Raw genomic sequence first — 20,861 nt, 5'->3', positions numbered from 1 at the left:
CTTAACGGATTATAATGCGGCTTGTGTTGGCTTATATTAACCGGACGTTGAAAAGGGTCGGTTGGTCAGATATTAAACATATTGAAAATAATTGAGATGATCCGGCTAATTGACTCCGAATTCCAATGATAAATAAAAAAAAAACATCATAATTCACTTAAAATATCATATTGTATGATAATACTTTCATTTGAATCAAACTGCGCTATACTATTATTACTTTTTGAAAATTATTAATTTATATTGTTTTATTTTTATATAATAATTCTGCTATTCGTTTTTTACTATTTGACGCCATTAATCTGATATTTTCGATGACTTTTCCTTAATAAATACCTTTCTGAAACATTCGAACTTTACAAAATACGAGAATATAGCCTATACTCTTACACAATAAATTAAATATTCAAAAACTTCAATAATTATTTATTATCTATTAAATATAAACTGTATATATATTACCTCGTATTAAATTTAATAAACTTATCATTCCATGTAATTGATGTATAAGAAATAAAAATAATTAATTCTAATAAATAATCTATCATTGTAGATACCTACTATGATAAAAAATTTAAATTAAAAATACTTTTTCATATGAATTTTATTATTATTATTATTTCTACCGTTTCAGTGGTAAAAATATAATATTATAATTTATTATTACATCAATAAAAGAGTTTTTTTTTTTGTTTAAATTATAATATTATTGAAAAATAATTTAATATGCATTATTATTTATTGTTTTGATAAAAGTTGTGAAAATCCATCCGTATTTTAACTGTTTTAATTTGTTGAGTAACCAGAGAGTTTGTGTTAAATTACTTAAGTCCCACGAGCCACTTACGAAATTATAAATGTACTAATGTAGTGTAACTACATATGCTTAATTTTCTATTAACAATAGCTCACTGGGACGTTGAAATAAAATAAAATCCTCGGGTTGATAAATTTAATGATACCTAAGCAATATGCTAATCTAAGTTGAAATTATATTTTAGACTGGCTTTTTAGAAAATGTAATTATAATTATCCACTTTTATTGATTTAATTTAATTTAAATTACAAATCAAAATTAAGTAAACATTTAATTTTCCATTCACCATTATTTAAATAATGTATCAACAATTTAATATATTTTTAGAATTTTAAACAAATATCTAAGTATAAATTAACGTTCATTTTTAATAAATTGTTGGTCGAATGATTCCATTTCTTAGTAATACGTACAATCATTGAATGTAGATAGAACTCACCATGTATATTCAATTATTAAAAAGACATCTACGATAACGTCTTTGTGTAAGAAACACAACTTTATTTTTGCTGAAATCAGCATATAATTTACATTATTGTGTATAGTGATCAATTCGAATATACTATACTTTATGATGATGAATTTTAAAACCAATATTAATCGTTAATTAGAATAAACAATAATAAAAAGAAGAATAATCGCAAGTCGAAGAAAAAAAAAGATGAAAAACTTAGCCATTGCGTGCAAACGTAATTGAAAAGTTTCCTGTCGGTGGACGGGTTCTTTTTCTTTCTCTTCGTATTTTTTCAATCCTGTGTTATTGTTTCAACGAATGCAAACTTTTAGGCGACTAACGTTTTATATATATATAAAAACCATTATAATAGGTGTACGTATATATATTATATATTATATATATTTTTTGCTTTTAATTAATTGGCAACAATGGTAGCCATAATCAATAGAGAAAGAATAAGACAGTAGTTTTCAATTTAAATTGTAATACTAACAGGAAATTAGCGATAAAAGTGTTTCGTGTTTCTTTTTAATGACCGGCGTAGATATGAACAATTTGAAATCGTTTATCCGCACGTAATTTATTAATATTTCACTTTTTAAACAATAATATGATTACATTTTGAGTAAATATAACCAATTTATAAAGCCAATCCAGTAGGATTCCAATCACTAATATCTATTGTCAATAAATATGTAATAGTATTTTGTTTGTAATATTATATGTAAAGAGTATCATCTAAATGAATAAATGAGTACCGTACTATACCGTCCAAATGAAGCAATCTGAAACCAATTCTGCAAAAATTTACATATATTACAATTATTTGACAGGTCACTTTAAAATACTATCTTATTAGCAAGGGCATACATATAATGACGGAAATAATCACATCATTCAGATGCCGTAATTCGATAACCGAAGTTCTTGACGGAGAAAGCCCTCTAATTAATCGATTGACTAATTAATAAACTGTGTGGGAAATTTAGGTGATCGTTGGACATTTTGACCGTGGTCGCATTTGCCAGAAACGGTAATAATAAAGTGAATAATTGACTTAAGCTTGTCCGTTTCGCCGATGAACACAAATTGGTTTTGTCGGGTAACTTAATATAAAAGTCCGTGTTTCTGGTTCACGGCCGTGTTATGAGCCTCTTAAAGCAAACTCTATTGTTACTGTTCAATACACATACAATAACCCCCTTATTGACCTTTTGCAATAGTAAAAAAACTGTGCGTGTTTGTTCAAAGTAATTTGTATTTATAATTTAAGAACGTTAATATTAATATCACACATAAATCTCAAACGTTGTACACTTGTTCCAACGATTTTAATACAAATATTACGTTTATTTTCAAACAATGATTATATAAAATATAAATACTACCTATCAAAATATTATATTATCATATTGTTATTATAATATTATAAAAAAATAAAATATTCCTAAACGTATTTTCCATATGATATTTGATCATTTAAAAGAAAAGAAAAACTATTTAACAAACTTCGTGCTGCAAAGCTGAAAATGTTATTAAAAAAGTTGCATTGAAATAAACTCATTAAATTTGTTGAAAATATAAGAATATAATATGTTCAAAAAGGTTAGATATATTGATATTTTTAGTTATTTATCAATATTAAAATTTAATTTAAAAATACGATGGCAATAAACAAATTGTCAAAAGAAAATTACATTGCATCGTACATGGATTGACAATTCAAAATTACTGAATATTCGTCAAAATAATTATAGATAAGATTAAAGATAGGTATGTATTAAATAAACATTTGCCATTTTTTTACATCATGGTCGTAAGTACAAGAATAAAATATATTACTGTAGATTTCTTCCGAATTGAATGTATCAAATATTTAAGAATCTTCAATTCAGTAAAAAAATAAACCTAATGGAATTGTAAATTTTAATAATTCAGAAGCCTTGCACAAAGATATAAACAAAGTGGTGAGTAAAAAAAAAAGATTGGCTCGATAATTAAAATTTAAAAAAAACCATTAGTATTTTGTTTATTACTGACCTTTAATAAACTGTTGGGCTATAAGCATTATCTTATAAAGATGCCAAAAATATTTATATAATAATATCAAAACTTTTCAATTGACATTTTTCTTTATTTGTAATTTTTATTATTATTATTTTTATTTTCAGAAGGTACTTAAAGAATTTATATTAAACCTTTACAAATTCCTGCTTCGTTGCATTCAAAACTTGTATATTATTAAATTATATATAAATATATATATATTAACTTTTTCTATCTGGATGACTCGGAAATTAAACGCATATTGATTGACATTTGAAAATTAAATTTTTTCTACCATTATCATTAAAACTGGAAGTTAAGAGGTTATGTTCGATTTTCCATTCAGTGAAGCTATTGGGCTTAAGTTTCTGACAGTTTAATTATAAAGCCACACCGTTAGTGAATGATATTGTTTAAAATTAAAGAAAAATATAAACGAATATAAGTTTAAAGTTAAACGTCGTAACTTTGCTGAAAAGCCTATATGAATTTCATGAAATAATATATTATTAATGACTGTAAAATCATTCGGGTATATTAAATTTTAAATAGATTTTATTAAATTATTTACTGCGGAACTCAGTATGTAAATGGTAATGGCCATGTGCCATAAATCTATAGTTAAAATATTTAGCTAGTGCGTTAGTGCGTATGAAAAAAGTATCATCTCGTTTAATATTTTATTTGGTGTAAACTACTTTATTTATTGATTATATATTTATAATATATATTATGTAGGTACGTTAGAACTATAACTATATCATCAAACGTTAAAAATGCGTATAACCACAAAGTAATGCACTATGCGTATAATCCTGTACCTATAAAATAATCAGAATAATTAATAATAATAATAATAAGTAGATAAGTTAAAAGGTAAATTTGATTTTTATTATTATTTAAACAAGTTATAAAGCCGAATGTTTGACTTAAGTTATCTATATTTTTTGTCATAAATACAAAAATATTTATTTTTTTAAATTTAAAGTGTGACTAATAGGACAAATGTAGTTAGTTAATAATTATTATACAGATATATGGTGAACTTGACATTTTGTAGGTAATGTAAACTGTAATAAAGATGATCGGATTTTTCATACTCCTTGTTTCGAAAACAATCATGCTATTATTTTTAGAGCTAGATCATTTTGAATTTTGGTAGCTTATTGTCTTATCCACATTAAATAACTACTACATCATGTGTAGAAAAGCTTTATCATATTGGCTATTATCCTACGCCTATTTATAAAATTTAATTGTATAATCACTTCAAATATGAGTAAATCTGCCATTCATTATAGATTTGATAAAAAATACTTAGATTTTTCAGTTTAGTTAATATTTAATTCGCTTATTATTTAATAAAATATTGTCTTTAATTTTATTTACATATGATAAATAAATATAAATAATGTTATAATCAAATGAATTTAAAAAATAATAATAATAAATAATGATTTAATCATTTTAATCCATTAAAGACACTTACAAACATACGTACAAAGAATGGAATAAAATAAAATAATCACTCGATTTTTAAATTAAAATATTTAATACCTACCTAATAGTTTAACGAGGATTAAACGATTTAAAAAAATATGTTATAACTTAAATGGATATTTACAAAATTTAGAACGTAAGTATGTAGGTACTTACTATTATATTATAAATTATCTACAAGCAAACCATAACAGAATACTTTTTAATATGAAATTAGATCACGGCCTAAGTTATTATTAAATAGATGATACGATTAATCTTATAACAAATACCCTTAAGCACTACATCTGAACCTTTGTCGCTTTAAGTTGACTTGTTTCTGGTTTCGAGTGTTTTGGATATTTTACCAAGGCAAACTTCGTCAAAGACATACAAGTTTGAATCACAATCAAAACAGTTTCTTCGATAAATGGATAATCTCTTGGCAGGTTTTTAAGACGTCAAAATATGTGCTCACCTATTTTGTTTGGAAAACTTAGCTTAAGATAATAACGGTAGTTTTCAGAAAACTTAGTAGTAGATAAAAACAACTTGACGTATATACTTTGAATGTGCATTATTCGTGATAATAATCGGTTTATACTGTTTATAGCGATGGAAGTCTCTAACTCGTTACACCTATAGTTTCTTAGGAAATAAACAATATAAATATATTTATAGAATGGTCAGAAAACATTTATTAAATAGAGGAAAAAATAATGTCACTATTATATTTTTGTAGCCCAACCCTCAAATTAATGTACGAACTTGTATATATACATTATATTTATATATAATTTGTGATTAGTCTCAGATATGATATTTCGATAGGTGAGCTTCGATAAACTACAATATAGATAAATTCTATGATACATATTATATAAAATATATTATACTTTTTTGTGATAAAATAATGGTTGACATGATTTTGAGTCGATTTCCTACGTACCTACAATTATAAAATTTGATTTAGCCAATACTGCTAATAAAAATATCCATTCATTTTAATTTTATTTTTAAAATGACAAATTACTACGTAGTTGTGTAGAAATTTTAAAAAACTTAAATTTTTCATATTTCCCAATTAATTACATGTGACGTATCTATGTTTATATTCTATTATTAATTATATAATTGTCTAATTTAAAATCAATAAAAATGTCTAATATTTATAATAATTTCCACTCATCATTAACCCAAAGTATCAGATCACAATTTATTGAAACGTTCATAAAAATCTTTCTCATTTGATTAAATGTTTTTAAATTATAATCCTTAATACCATATAGTATAGCTGCAATTTAAAATTTAACCTACCTATTATTTACACTCATGCATTGCCACTGTATTCAGATGATTAAAAACAATGCAAAAATATTGTTAAATACTTTTGTATTTCTGTGTAAATACACACGTAGGTATGTCTTGAATTATGGAATGGTGTATTGAGATATATGCATGTAGGTCGTGTAAGTTATTCATAAGTTTTATCGAACTTAAATAGATACCTACTATAATGTATACTTAATTATACTTATAACTAACGGGCTTGATAATTTTTATTTTTTCAAAAAAAAAAAACATTCACACAATAGTGGGTTTTTTAATTTTCCCGATAATGTGTTTTAATAATATTATACACAAAGACTTATTCATGAACATACTTCCCCACACATCTTTTGAATATTTTTTCGAACAAGTTTTCATAAATCGTACCTATACATTTGACCACATAATATATCCGCGTCTCGTTTTAAACGAGGTTTCCAGACGGTATAGACTATAATAGGGTATTCTTGGAACCAATGAAGCGACTATTTGAAGTACTGGATATATGGATCTCTATCAAGTAATTCCGTGGAATTTAAATTATATTCAAAATATAATTGTTAATAGTTATAAATAGATATATATATATATATATGTTGTATGTGTGTGCTTGTGTGTGTGGTACTTACCACAGGTATATTAATATGTGGTTAATGCACCAAATGTTTGTACTTACTCAGATTATAGCCAGGTTTACTATAATATAACCACGTGGGGTCTACGCATCTACGTTGAGATTATTGTTGATTGTATACCTCATAATAAATTTCTTTTTCACGAATACATAATATTATTATATGCATAAACGTACAGATTATATGATTTAGAATTTGTGAAAAATTTAGCCTAGTGAATGCGGGGGGCATGAAATCTCCCGCTGGTGTCTATGACGTAAAACCTAGAGAAGGTTTTGTGGTGGTAGTGATAGTAGGGGTGGCGCGGTCCTGTGGTATTTAAAATATTATACAATTTTCCTCTAAGACTGAAAAAGTTCCCGCTGCTGCCACTGCAGAGCGTTTCTAGGATACAGCTACCTACGTCGGAGTTTACTAAACCTTTCTATACTGCGTTGTATACAGTAACAGCTGGTGTGCGAGGTTTGGTAAAATTTGACACAGAAAAACCACACCAAAATTACGTTGTTGGCGACGTATATTATGACGTGCCACGGAGTTTGGATTTTATAAATACAATGGCTTTGAAGAATTTAATATATTATTACATATACCTACAAATTGACCAGCGGCGTCGATGCTATTACCGTTTCTCAGTACTCTCCTGGTCGTTTACAATATACGCCCCGCAACGAACGTTCAGTCATCCCTCAACCCACCATTTCCACCGTCACTTCTCTGAAATCGTTTGCGCAGCGACTTCCCTACAGCGATAATTTGCACTACCATTCTGGCGCATACCGTCGTTACCACGAAATGCGTTCGTATATACTTATTAAGTCTGCCATCGAAGAAGTCGTGCGTGTTCTTACCGTCGGTTAGGGTTAGAAGTACTGACCGATAGCCAGTTTTATATTATATATTATAATATATACTTTATACCTTAAATGATCCATATTTACATGTACATATAGTATATTAAAATAATATACTTCCGTATAATTGCTATTTATGTAACCCGCGTTCTACAGGTAAAATACTTTCCAAAAAAATAAACGAAAACTGTTCGTATTCCACGCTTGTGTTACGTTACTAGACGAATAAAATAAATAACATCAAATATTTGATATTATAATAAATATTAAATATATAGTATATTTTTATACTCCGGTTCTACATCAATATATATTTTATACCCAAGTGCATTAATAATCTTATTACGATGTTATTAAAGTGAATATACAAATATTAATATAATACAATGTAAAATTAAAGTTTTATGTTTATTTAAAATTTAATTTATTCAAAAACATTCAACGGGATGTGATGGATGTTAAATTTTAAATTTAAAAACACGTTAAGGCCAATATCATTGTAAACATAAAATACTGTATGTTCGTGCTATGTACAATTTAAAGTTATGTATATTATATACACTATAATACATACATATTGCGCCCGTCACGAAATTTTAGGTAAACGTTTTCTCGTACCAGGCAGGTCTGCAATATATAGTAAATAATATACAGTATATAGTGTTTGTATGTGTATTTCCTCTCAGTAAAAAATACTCATCAAAAACGTAACACCTCTACCCCTCCCCCCACCACAACAATCTGCTATAACGATCATTATGTAACCGGACAGCGTGGAATGTTCTCTTTTGCGGTCCCGTCACGCGGCCTCACGACCTTTTTCTCGCTGACGTACATATACCATAATATATACATTATACAATATACATATATTTGTATAGTGTTATTTTGCCATTCGGACATAATGATGGACGCGCGTTTGGGTTTTGGGTACTAAATCATATTGACAATACTTGTTAATTTATATTTACCGTTTGGCGATGCAGTGTAGAGTTTTATGTAATTATATACTTCATATAAGTTTGTTTTTCCGAAGAAAAAACTGTCACCATCATTGGTCCTTATTTTTACTAAAAACTTTTCACGTGAAATTTTCATGCTGTCCGGGCAGTTTTTCGCGTTTCGTTTTTAATAAACGAACTACCTATATTACGCGGTGTACGTATGTGTGTGTGTGTGTGTGTGTGTGTGTATGTATACGAATATACCTATATGGGTAGAGATAGTTATACGCGCACGCCAATACTATTTATTATTTTCATACAAACGTTCAAAGTGTCCATCACTCACGGATGCGCCGCATTTCCCTCCGTTCGCTGTATATTATTTAGGAAGGGTTTAGCTACCGTAGAAATTCCAAACCCATCATGTGCATATTGTTATATCCTCGAAGGTGTTTTCACCCAAAGGTCGGGACAGTTTTTGGCGTATGTGACGTATGTGACGTATGTGACATGAGCCTGATGTTTAAATACATATATCTTCGTGTGGTTCGAAGTTATCATCTCTGTGTATAAACCATAAAAATGTATTTTGTAAAAATTCATTACGCGATTATAATAACAATGTACTTTCACCGCCACCACTACTACAGTATATAACAATCACATATTATAATTTATAATAATTTAATATATTTTTGCAGACGGAATAACTAGTTACACGATCCCGTTGGACGGATCTGCCAGTGATAATAAGGACGTGGCGGACCTTTCGTACGACGGTGTGATGCGTGACGACAAAATTCAAGGAGGTCTCGGACGTTTGGTCGACGGTGTACGGGGAGAGGACAACTATAAAATGGATATCGGTTACGGAAAAGGTAACACAATATTATTATAAATACGCTAAGTTTTATATTGAACTATTCAGAAGTACCTATCTTACGAACTGAATTGTGATGGTAGCCTAGGACACTAATAAAATAACTTGGAAATAACAAAATATAACTTTTATGATTAATAAATGGTTTTATAATTGTTCCATAAAATATTTAAGTTATAATACACATCACTTAAGTCTGTGTGATTAACAAAACCATGGGTTTTTATTATTTTAACCATTATATTATATTGTTTTTAATGTTTATATTACATACTAACATTACATTTATTAATTAAATGCTCAACTTTAAAGTAATAACCATTTTTGACTACGGCGCACCGCTGGCACTATATTGTGACTAATACCCGTATAATAGAGTTAATTAATCTAATCTGTATATTTTATGATACAATATAATGGCATCCGTTTAACCGATAAAATATACCAAAAAGTAAAACCCCATCTTCCAAAATATATTATCCAGGAACGGTAAGCACGTATTATTAATCCAAGCGACAGCAGCGTTCTTATACGTAATCGCTCACGAACGACCCATTGTTGTAAATATATATATATATATATATCTGTATTATATTACGGGCTCTTATATTATATCTGTCTAATTTTATAGCTCGTTGTCGAATAATAATTTTACATCCTCAGCTGTACTGTGTTCGACGGCGGAAAGTATAAAGTAGTTATATTAATAACAATAATATATTATTATATTAGAGTTTACTATAAAGAACAACAGCTCCGATGATGGTGGTGATGATGATGATGTGATGATGATGATTATTATTATCGCCGTGATAATAAACACTTATTTCAATATTGATATAGAGAATATTTTACAGTACAAGTATTAAGTATACAGTATATTATTCGCATATATTATGATTATGATTGTTATAAACATCGCGGGCATCTGCGGGAGTGACGGCAACGGACCGTTTTATTCAATTAATATTTTTCCCGCGCGCCCAAACTTTCGGAGCGCAGCCGGTTTGTACTCGCGGAATGTGACGTTTGTAAAAGCTAATGATATGGACGTTTTAATAAGCCCCGGGAAACTTGCACGCGTTCTGCTGCAGTCTCCGCGTGTATATAAATAATAATTCATGTTTCAAAATCCCCGGCAATAACAATAACAAATAAACGTGCGTAACTTCGGAAAACGAAAGCCTTATAATATTTTCCGCCAGTGACGGGGAGTAGGGGGTCGACGAGAAGTGGCGAGCAGGGTACGTTGCGGGTGAAGGAGTAGGCGACGGCGGGTGGTTGGACGGAAACGTAGGGGTTCATTATAACGGAATGGAGGTGGACGTATATATTGTATGCAATATGCATGTATATATATATATATATATATTGTTATATGCGTATAATTTTGAATATTACGACTCTCCGAGCATGACATGAAATACGATAAAGTAAATCGGGGAAAAACTATACTAATGGAACAACGGGTAATGACTGTGGGCTCCCTTCTACTCCGCACCCCGTCACAGCCGCATTCTAAGAGTTATTTAACTTTAACCCTTGAGCCTTCTACTACATGCCTCCCCATTTTTTTATTATATTTTTTTTTTATACATAATATAATTATTATTATTTATTTCACTGACAAATATATATGTATACCTATTTATATATATATATGAGTTACGTTATATACACCATTGCAATTTTTAATACAGTATATAATGCGAAAACCATAATAACTGTAGTGGGGTGAGGGTCATAATAAATTTACACAGTACAATGGCATACTATAAGTATAAACCATCGTGACTGTATCACACACGAGCTCCCTAAATAGCTTATACCGAAATTTCCGTGTCGTGGAAATAAAATAAAATTTAAATTCACACTTATATATAATAATTTAAAAATAATAGTAAATTGTATCGTTAATTTTCTAGTGCCGTAAAAACAACAATAATAAAAATAATACAGAATTATAGTTTAACGCATACAAGAAAAATAAAAAGCGACATGTCATTAAAATGTTGTGAAAAGTTTTTTAACGACTCTAATAGTTGAGTATCATTGATTTTTACTATATGCAGTGTGTAGAACCTATGGCAAAGATGAGCAAAAGGATATAAAAATGTTTTTAAAATATAAAATTGCAAATAGGTTTAATTACGTATTTTGAAATAAATCATGTTAAATGGATTACCAAATGAATTTAAATATAAAATAGGCAATTGAATTTTAAACAATGGAGTAAAATATAAAACAGATGACTAAAAAAAATGATATGATAACGTATATTTTAAATATTGATTAGTTAAATAATAATTATTTTAACAATACTTAAAAATATTAATTTATTAGTTATTATGATTCATCTAATTATTCTTGTATTATTAAGGAAGTCTAGTTTGCATTTAATACCTATGTCCTAGAAGAATTATTTAAGTATTTAAAGAAAAACAAATCATATGTAAATTATTTTTGATAAGATAATAATGATATTTGTAAAAGAAACACAATTACTTATGGTATAATATTTAATAAATTCAAAAAAGATACCTAGCAAAAAGTATTAAAACAAAATATTTCACAATTTGTATTTTAAAAAGTTATTTTTTCTCTTAATATATTATGTATATTATATATATATTAATATTTATGTCATGTATTATACAATAAGCAACCACAGCATTTTGACATACATTGAAATATTATATTTAATGCATTGATTAAAATATTAAATATTTTAGGATATTATGGATTTAAAAAAAACGCATAAATATCATAATTTAATACTGAATATTAATGCTACTATTTGTAGATAACAATGTATAACCATAGTAATAACAAGGTATTAGTTTTTATATAATATAACACTATTCTGTATATCTACACGGTTTTATTTTAAATGCCTGTATATAATTTATAGTTATCGACATATATTTGTATTATAAAAGTATAAGATAATAGTATAAAATGAAAAATTCAGAAATCAAATAAATTATTGAAGTGATTATCATTAAATTTAAAATTAATAATGAATCATTTAATTTTAAAAATGATTCAGAAAGGAGTGGTCGGTCATGATGCTGGAAAAACTTACATTTCACTATCTATTTTTATGTGACTTTTTCGATTTTTTTTTCCTGGAAACTACTTGAAAATTCGAAAAACGAGCTACTTAAAATATATTCTATGTTCCATTCTAAACTCCCAAGGTTTAATCTGTTGACCTTTTTTACTGCTATAAAAAAATTTAACAGAAAATAAAAAAAGGTAAAAAAAATCTTATTATAGAACCAGCAGCCTCTGTCATCCGCTTAGAACCTAAATTAATCATAAAAAATATATTTATTTATGTCCAAATTATATAGATCTAATGTTGCACTGCCATCCATAAAATATAAAATATGTTTATTCATCGTGTATTGTATTTATAATACTTATCGTAATTTAATGTTTCACGATGGTTTTGTTGATGACCACGATGACTTGTTTTGAAAATTTTCGTATATTATATTAAAGAAAATAGTCGTTTAATAAGAATATTGATAAATAAAAATCTTTCATTTTTTTTTCAATTTTATTAAAATGTTAATGATCTATAGATACTACATATTATTGAAATAAAGTATTATATCCTGAAAGTTAAACAAATTGGCTGTTGTGAAATTATTTCTAAAAGAAATTTGTTATATGACCTACTACTATATTATTTTTATTATACGATATCGACCTAAACTTAAATGTCATTATTAAAAAAATTTAATAAAATTAATATCATAAAAAATAGTCTAATAATTCATATTATTTTTTTTATTTAGGTAACGGATGGGTTGGATGGCGTAAAGAATCTTTTTCAAAAGGATTTGTGGAACTAGTATTCGAATTTAGCGAAGTAAGAAATTTTTCGGCTGTGCACATATTCACCAACAATTTTTTCAGCAAAAACGTACAGGTGAGTTGTTTTATGAAATTCTCAGAACATGTTTTTTATGTTGTTATTTGAAATACACGTTAGAGTTATTTCATTTTATATTACAAAGGGGAATTTTCATAATAAATCCTAAAACTAGTGAAAACCTGCCGGCTATGGCTTAATGATCTCTTAGAAATAATATAAAAATCGTAAGTTTCAAGTACTGTTGAAGTATGTTGTACAACTTCTTCATCCTTAAAACGCGATAAATGTGTGTGTGTAAATATATACTTGTAACAATAAAAACTCTGAGCTTATATGTCTGCGTGTTCACACACCACATTTTAACATGCTAACCTAAAACAATGGAGAAATCACAACAATAATGTGCTAATGAACCTCATAATATTATACAAAAATAATTTTAATTTTTAGTTTTAGTTATTTAAAAACATAATCAATAGAATAACTCAAAATTTACCTCTAAAAATAATTTTAATTTATTTTGCAATGTTTACATAAACCCGATAACTTCGCATAGTGATATTTTAGTACCTATGTTTTATGAAAACCCAATGTGTTTTGTCAACATGTCCTGAATGAAATATAAATAATGAAGACACTATTCTCATCACAGTTATACAATAAGAACCTATTACGGCGAGACGTTAACCTTTAGATAATTATCACGACTAAGGTATATGTAATGTGTTGAATAATTCAAAATAAAATTGATTTAACATATATCTTACGAATATACGTATCATTAGTTATATATACATAATACGCATTAAATAGACAATTATCATCAATATAAGCTTATGGTAATTGCATATGTACAAATCACTGTTTAATATGTATTCACTGAGTGCGACCAGCTCAATTAAATATTTTAACTTTGAGTTTATATAACTTTGGAGGATTATTATTACTATATTGAATAAATTAAATCATTATTATAACTTTGTAAAAGCAAGTATAATATCCACATTACGTACTCAATACTATAAACTGTTGATACCTATCAATTAAAATTATACTTTTCCTATGTTTACAATAATAATATTTTCATTAAATAATCAATTATCATTTTTTATTTCATACAAACCATATAATATTGTGTTGGCTGTTTCTAAAGAACAAAAAATAAAGATATAATAATTTGCTTAATACAATTAAAAATACGTTAAAACTTAAAATTGTTAATATTTTCGACGGAAAAACACTTGTATTATTATAAAGAGCCGTAATAATATTAATTCTTAATTCCTTTTACATAATTATGAATGTTTATGTAACCTAAATTAAATGTAATTATAATATTATATACTTTTTAATAACATTTTTCATATACTTTTTAGTTCTTAAATTATTTTAAAGGATAAATTTGTCATTAACCATTGGTTCATTACTTAGGTACTAACTATAGCTATATGCCTGTATATACAGTAGACGCCGTTTACAAGACTCACTTTGGGATCAGCACAAAGTGAGTCTTATAACCGAATGAATCTTATAAGCGGAGTATGCATATTTATGAATTTTATTTTACTACATAATATTTTGCTTTAATTTTAATATACTTTAATATATATTATATACCTATTACATACGATAATTATTGTAAAAAATGTGAAATACGATTAAAAATTTTACTTTTTGTAAAAAATGTCAATGATATTAAAAAAATATATCATTTTTTTTTATCAATACCCTGGTTTGATAATTATTATTGTAAAAAAAAAAAACGTAGATAATCTTGCAAACGGTTGTAACTTATTATTTCACTATTATTTTTTTATCACTTGACCCATTCTAATAATAATACTTCTACAATTTCATACTTATATAGTTTAAGATAATTATAAAACAATATTAAGTGGAAAATACTAAATAATAAATACAAAACATCAAACATTTTATTTTTTTATTATTACTATTTTAAAATATGTTGTGATGTTAAGCGTATTTATAGTACACTATATATATGTATTATATAATATGTTATTTAATTAATAACTAGTTACAATAAACTGTACTGCAAGTAAATCGTATAAATATATAATAAAACTTTAATTCACTCAAAGGGAAATTAATTGAGCTTTACATTTCAGGTAAATGTTAAACATATTAAATTCGATACTATATCGCGCATGCATATAAATTTGGAATTGTCTTAACTACAACGATTGTCAATTTTATACACTTTCGAACGTCAATTTTGAGCTAAGGCTGTCTTTTAGTTGAATCAACACTCTTTTGGTTTTATATCTACTTATTAGTAATAGCTAAAATAACGTCGTTATTCATTTGTAAATTTGACTCTATTTTTATGTTTAAAATGATGCTCGGTGCTGTTAAATTAAAGTCATCTTGGTAATCAAATCTACTAACTATGGTAGTCATAATGAACTATTATAATATTATAGATTGACTACATATACCTATTTTATACCAATACTTCTTAATTTACGCTTAATTATTGTCACGACAATTCATAATAATTGTCAAGCGATATATATTCATGATGACTCCCAAAAAAGTGTTGTAAAGAGTAGAATTAACTATTAACTTGACATTTTACTTTTAACTCCCATATTTATTGTAGATTTAACTTAACTTCTATGTGTGATGACCACTCACTACTTTAAAAACAGAGTAGACATTTCATAAATAACCCATACATGATGATATTATGATAGTCGATAACCATTTATAAGTTCTCGCCACGTTCTATTTGTCATAATTAAAACTCTGACATTTATCATTTCTTAGTTTTTAGTATAGTATAACAATACAATAAGTAGGTATATAACATAAATTACGGAAACCATAATTAATCAAAACGTACAATGCATACATTTCGTACTATACAAACTATGATGCCGAAATTATTTAAAATTATTATATTACTAACTGCGCCATTTAGTAAAACAAAAAGTTGAAGAATTCAGCTGAAAAATGAAAAACAATGAAACGTCTACCTGACACAATAGTTACAAAGATAAATAATTAGAATGTTAACATTTTTAACTATTAATAATAAAGTATAAAGTTCGTTTATAACTTAAAAATATTTACAAAAAATACGTACAATGATAAATATTTAAAAACAAAATGTTAAACACATTTGATCTTTTATATATGCGCACATTATCCAAATGACAATAGTTATTGTACAATTTTAATTGAACGGGTTTACTTCTGTAAGTACACGTACTTTATTCAAATATTGATTTACACAAATATACCAAAGAGTACCTATGTATAATATAATTTAAGAGTATGATTTAGTATAAGCATTTCATCATTTCAGATTAGCAGTTTATTTTTGTTTTATTGCCGTTTCCCAGCATTCAACCCCACGCGCAAACATCCACCCCGTGGATTTTCTGTTTATTTTTAATATCTTTGCAGTATACGCTATTAGTATATAAACAATTCTTTTTTTTTTAATGAAAAATGTATATCAATTATGTTTGATGCCAACTAGTGTATATTATTTTTATATGTGCCTGTGTGTGTGAGGGAGTGTGTGTTTATGTACGTAAAAACAATATGGGGGCGCTGAAATAGGGTCCACGAGACTCCATTAAACGGCCGGTTTCGTTTTTTTTGGTTTTGACAAAAATTTATGGCCTCGCGGTAGGTAAGACCTTTTAAGGCCTGACCGCGTAATGCTAGTGACAGATTTATGAATCGTATATGTTTCATTTACTCCAGAAATATAATAACAACAATAAACGGTTACTAGGCGAATAAAACATGTCGTACACGACGTGATATACGGTATGTCTGTGTGTATTACGCTTACCAGAAAGAGATGGTACCAACCTTAATAATATCGCACGACCCGTTGATTGTATTACGTGGACACAGTCGATACATATTACATTCGCACATATTGACCATAACACCATTTATTTTTTATTTTTAGGATGTATTACCTACATCCGTATAACAGTACAATTTAACACTATGACGTTTGAAGTAATAATGAACATTACAATTCATTAATACCTATAATATTATGCTCTAGCGAATATATCAAATGCGTATAGTAAATAATAAACAACAATGCATTAAAATATTATTGAATAAGTTTTACAACCAAATCAAACTGTTGTTTGTAGGTAATCAAAAACTGCAATCGTGTAAAATGTTTCGCGATGTTTGAGAATTAGAAGTAACACACGCATATTACACGTTATTATAGTCATTAGTGTTGTGGCAAATTTTCATAGGTACTGCTTGAAATAACTTGAAATTTATAAACCTAACCCGACATTAAGGAGTGTACTGTAACAACAAAGGCATTTACCGACCCTTGTATGTAGTAATTATATAGTATAGACCAACAATAATGTATATTTAAACACATTTTAAATAATGAGAAACATAATGTTACCTTGTGTTCAGATGTAATCTACATTTTTTTATAACAGAACGTCACGAATAGGAAATTGTCCTTCAATGATGAATATTATTTCGTTGTCATTTTATATCCATTATATTTTTTCCAATCAAAACCAGTGAAATAATATTCGAAATTATAACGAAAAATAATTCCAACAAAATTGTAATAATGAATTTGACGATCGAATGGACTAAAATAATAATTTAATATATATTTTTTCTCCAATTATTTAAAAGTTTTCTGTTTTTGCTATTGTTCATCCAATTAAAATATAATATAATATCCAGGTAAAATAAATTATATTAAACATTTAAATTGCATATAGGTAGTTGATTGCATGTTTGAAACTTTTATATGGATATTGGATAACTCTATGTCCGTGTTAATGTAATAAAAGATCACTTTATAGATAGGTATAACTGACCGATAATCATCTTTAATCACTTGTAATAATATTAATTATAAATACATCTATTGCCATAAAATACAATATTGTAATCAAAACCGACACGAACAAACATACATCATGCATGATATTATATAAAAAAATTAAAAAACATATTAAAATATTGTGAAACAATATACAAACTAATGCAAAAATAGTATAAACTACAATACACATTACACGTATTATTACAAACGAATTATATATATTATTTTAGAATGAAAACGCGTAGTTTATGAGTTATAAAATATATAATACGTAGATACAATAATTCTATTCTTTAACTTTAAAATTCTACAGATATATTATATACTTAACTTTTATTATTATTTGTTAAATATAATAAATTGATGTTTAATAAAACATATTAACCTAAAAAAAAAAAAAATGTTTAAAAATGTTAAAAGATTATTGAAAATGTAGATGCTTTTAACTTTAACATTATTTTAAATGGTTTAAATGTATTTGTGTAAATGCTACAAACAAACAAAAATATATCATAAATAGAAAATCTTTTAAACAAACATCATAAAATATTAAAGAACATGTTTGATATTGAAATATTTTTGATGTTTAAATAAATATAATTCCACATGTCATCATATTTATAAAAGTATAAAAAGAAAAAATATTTTTTAATCATAGTTCATAATTATTTTTTATAAATTCTAACGTAGGTATTGTCTTTGTAAATGTATACCATTGCAAATATATAAATGAAAATACTAACGACGCATAGGCAAACATTTTTTACTGTAACAATTAGTTCACTCTATCATTTTACGTAATTTATTTTTGCAACAAAATTTTAATGACAACAATTTAGTATTTAGTGGTAGACGGTATGAGGTCTATAGAAAAGGATGCTTAAAGTAAAATGGCTAGAGGCGACGCAGTATAAATTCGCTCCTGGTATAAATATTTAAATAAGCATAATTGAATTATTACTTTTCTCGCGCAGTAACGTAGCTGTTATTACCAAAATAATAAACCTACCTTCAATGCTAATTTTTTTTGGAACTTTTAAATATCTATTAAATCAAGTATGTCAATTCTGAAAATAATTACAATAATTTTATCCCAATATAATTGATGAAATCATTATCACATTTATTTTACTAACCTTTAATCAATTTTCATATATCTTAAAATTATTAAAAATTTGACTGCATGTATACAATACATCATATTATTACATCAATATTCAATTCTAAAATCTCAACATTAAATGTTTAAACTCAAAATAAAATTGAAAAAATCTCAGTGTTTTAATCTCATTTAGTTCTTAAAATTTTTAAAAATAAACATATAATACGTTATTTTTTAATAAATTTAACTCGCGTTGAATATAAAAATAACTCTTAGTAAAATTTAGTGTAGAATGCACTACATTTATTAGATAAGAAATTAACTCATATTAACGTTTTATAATAAAATGAAAAATTAATAAAAAAAAATAAATATATATAATGTTTTTGTATAGATATTTGAAATTCAAATTTTAACAAAGTTAAATATTTTTAACCAAAAATAATGACTTTATTTTGTTGTTATTGTTATTGAAACTGTTTAGCATTAAATATAAATTTTTTATAAATAAATCATAAAGTATCATTAGAAGTAGAAACTGAGATGAAGTATACTTAAAATGTATTACACAGCAGAGCTACTACTTCGAATTTTAATTATTATTTTTACTTTTTAGTCTATTTTTCCATATCAATTTGTTTTTCAGTCAACATCTTATCTGCATTATTTTAATCGTTTTTTCTTCCATACTTATAGTTTTAATAAATATTTTTTATTTCGTATCTTTTCATCTATCTGTATTTTACGACGTATGCTTTTTTTGAATTTCACAAGGTTTTCTCAAAAGCGAGGGTACAGTTCAGCGTGGGTGGACTACACTATCACGGACGATCGGTTTGGTACACGTACATGCCAGATACTGTGTTGGAAAACGCGAGAGATGTTGACATACAGTTGCATAATCATGTTGGGAAGTACGTGAAAATCCAACTTTACTTCTACAACAAATGGATAATGATAAGCGAAGTGAAGTTTGATTCCGGTAAGAACTATTTAGATCATGATTTATTTAATTTTTTTTTTATAGGTAATAAAACCCTGAACTCCGTGAAAAATTAATTATATAATCTATACACGCGACGCATGCTTATGACGCGAATTTTCCTTTTTTTCTAATAAAACGTATAATATTCTTTTATGCACCTCGGTAATAAAATAATTATGATACAACACGGAGACTGGAATAGGCAATTTACCTACACCACTCTTGTTTACACATTTTCCGGTATAAGTAGATTTTCTTAACCACCCCGCAACTGACGACAAAATTTATGTATTTCATTAAATTTTAATAATAAATATATCATTATTGCTCTGACCACCTGCCACCCGCTTCCCTTGGGGATGCCTTTACCACCAAACCTACGTTTGTAAGTGGAGAACTCAATTGTATAATAATTACATGTTATATGTAGTAGTATTCGGTTAGCTCTTGAGTTGTACACACTACACGAGTATTTTTTAAATATTTTGTAGTTTCACGAATGACAATATAATATTCATCGTTAGATATGTCCAATTATTATATACAGCAATATACGGACGTTGACAATTTATAATTATATTTC

General features: G+C 26.6%; 1 protein-coding gene across 2 annotated transcripts in view; it reads left to right on the top strand.

Moving 5' to 3' along the window:
• LOC132920542 (discoidin domain-containing receptor 2-like) overlaps positions 1-20,861 on the top strand; it is a 158,220-nt gene that overhangs the window by 121,948 nt on the left and 15,411 nt on the right. For both annotated transcript variants that reach the window (XM_060983016.1, XM_060983015.1), the window contains 3 exons: positions 9,263-9,439; positions 13,248-13,381; positions 20,068-20,275. In XM_060983016.1, coding sequence (XP_060838999.1) covers positions 9,263-9,439; positions 13,248-13,381; positions 20,068-20,275 — 519 coding nt within the window. The remainder of the gene's footprint in view (positions 1-9,262; positions 9,440-13,247; positions 13,382-20,067; positions 20,276-20,861) is intronic.

This window comes from Rhopalosiphum padi, chromosome 2, assembly GCF_020882245.1.
Source record: "Rhopalosiphum padi isolate XX-2018 chromosome 2, ASM2088224v1, whole genome shotgun sequence".
In the NCBI taxonomy this organism is placed as follows: Eukaryota; Metazoa; Arthropoda; class Insecta; order Hemiptera; family Aphididae; genus Rhopalosiphum; species Rhopalosiphum padi.
The sequence above is the reverse complement of the archived record's forward strand: the minus strand, read 5'-3'. Positions and strand labels throughout refer to the sequence as shown.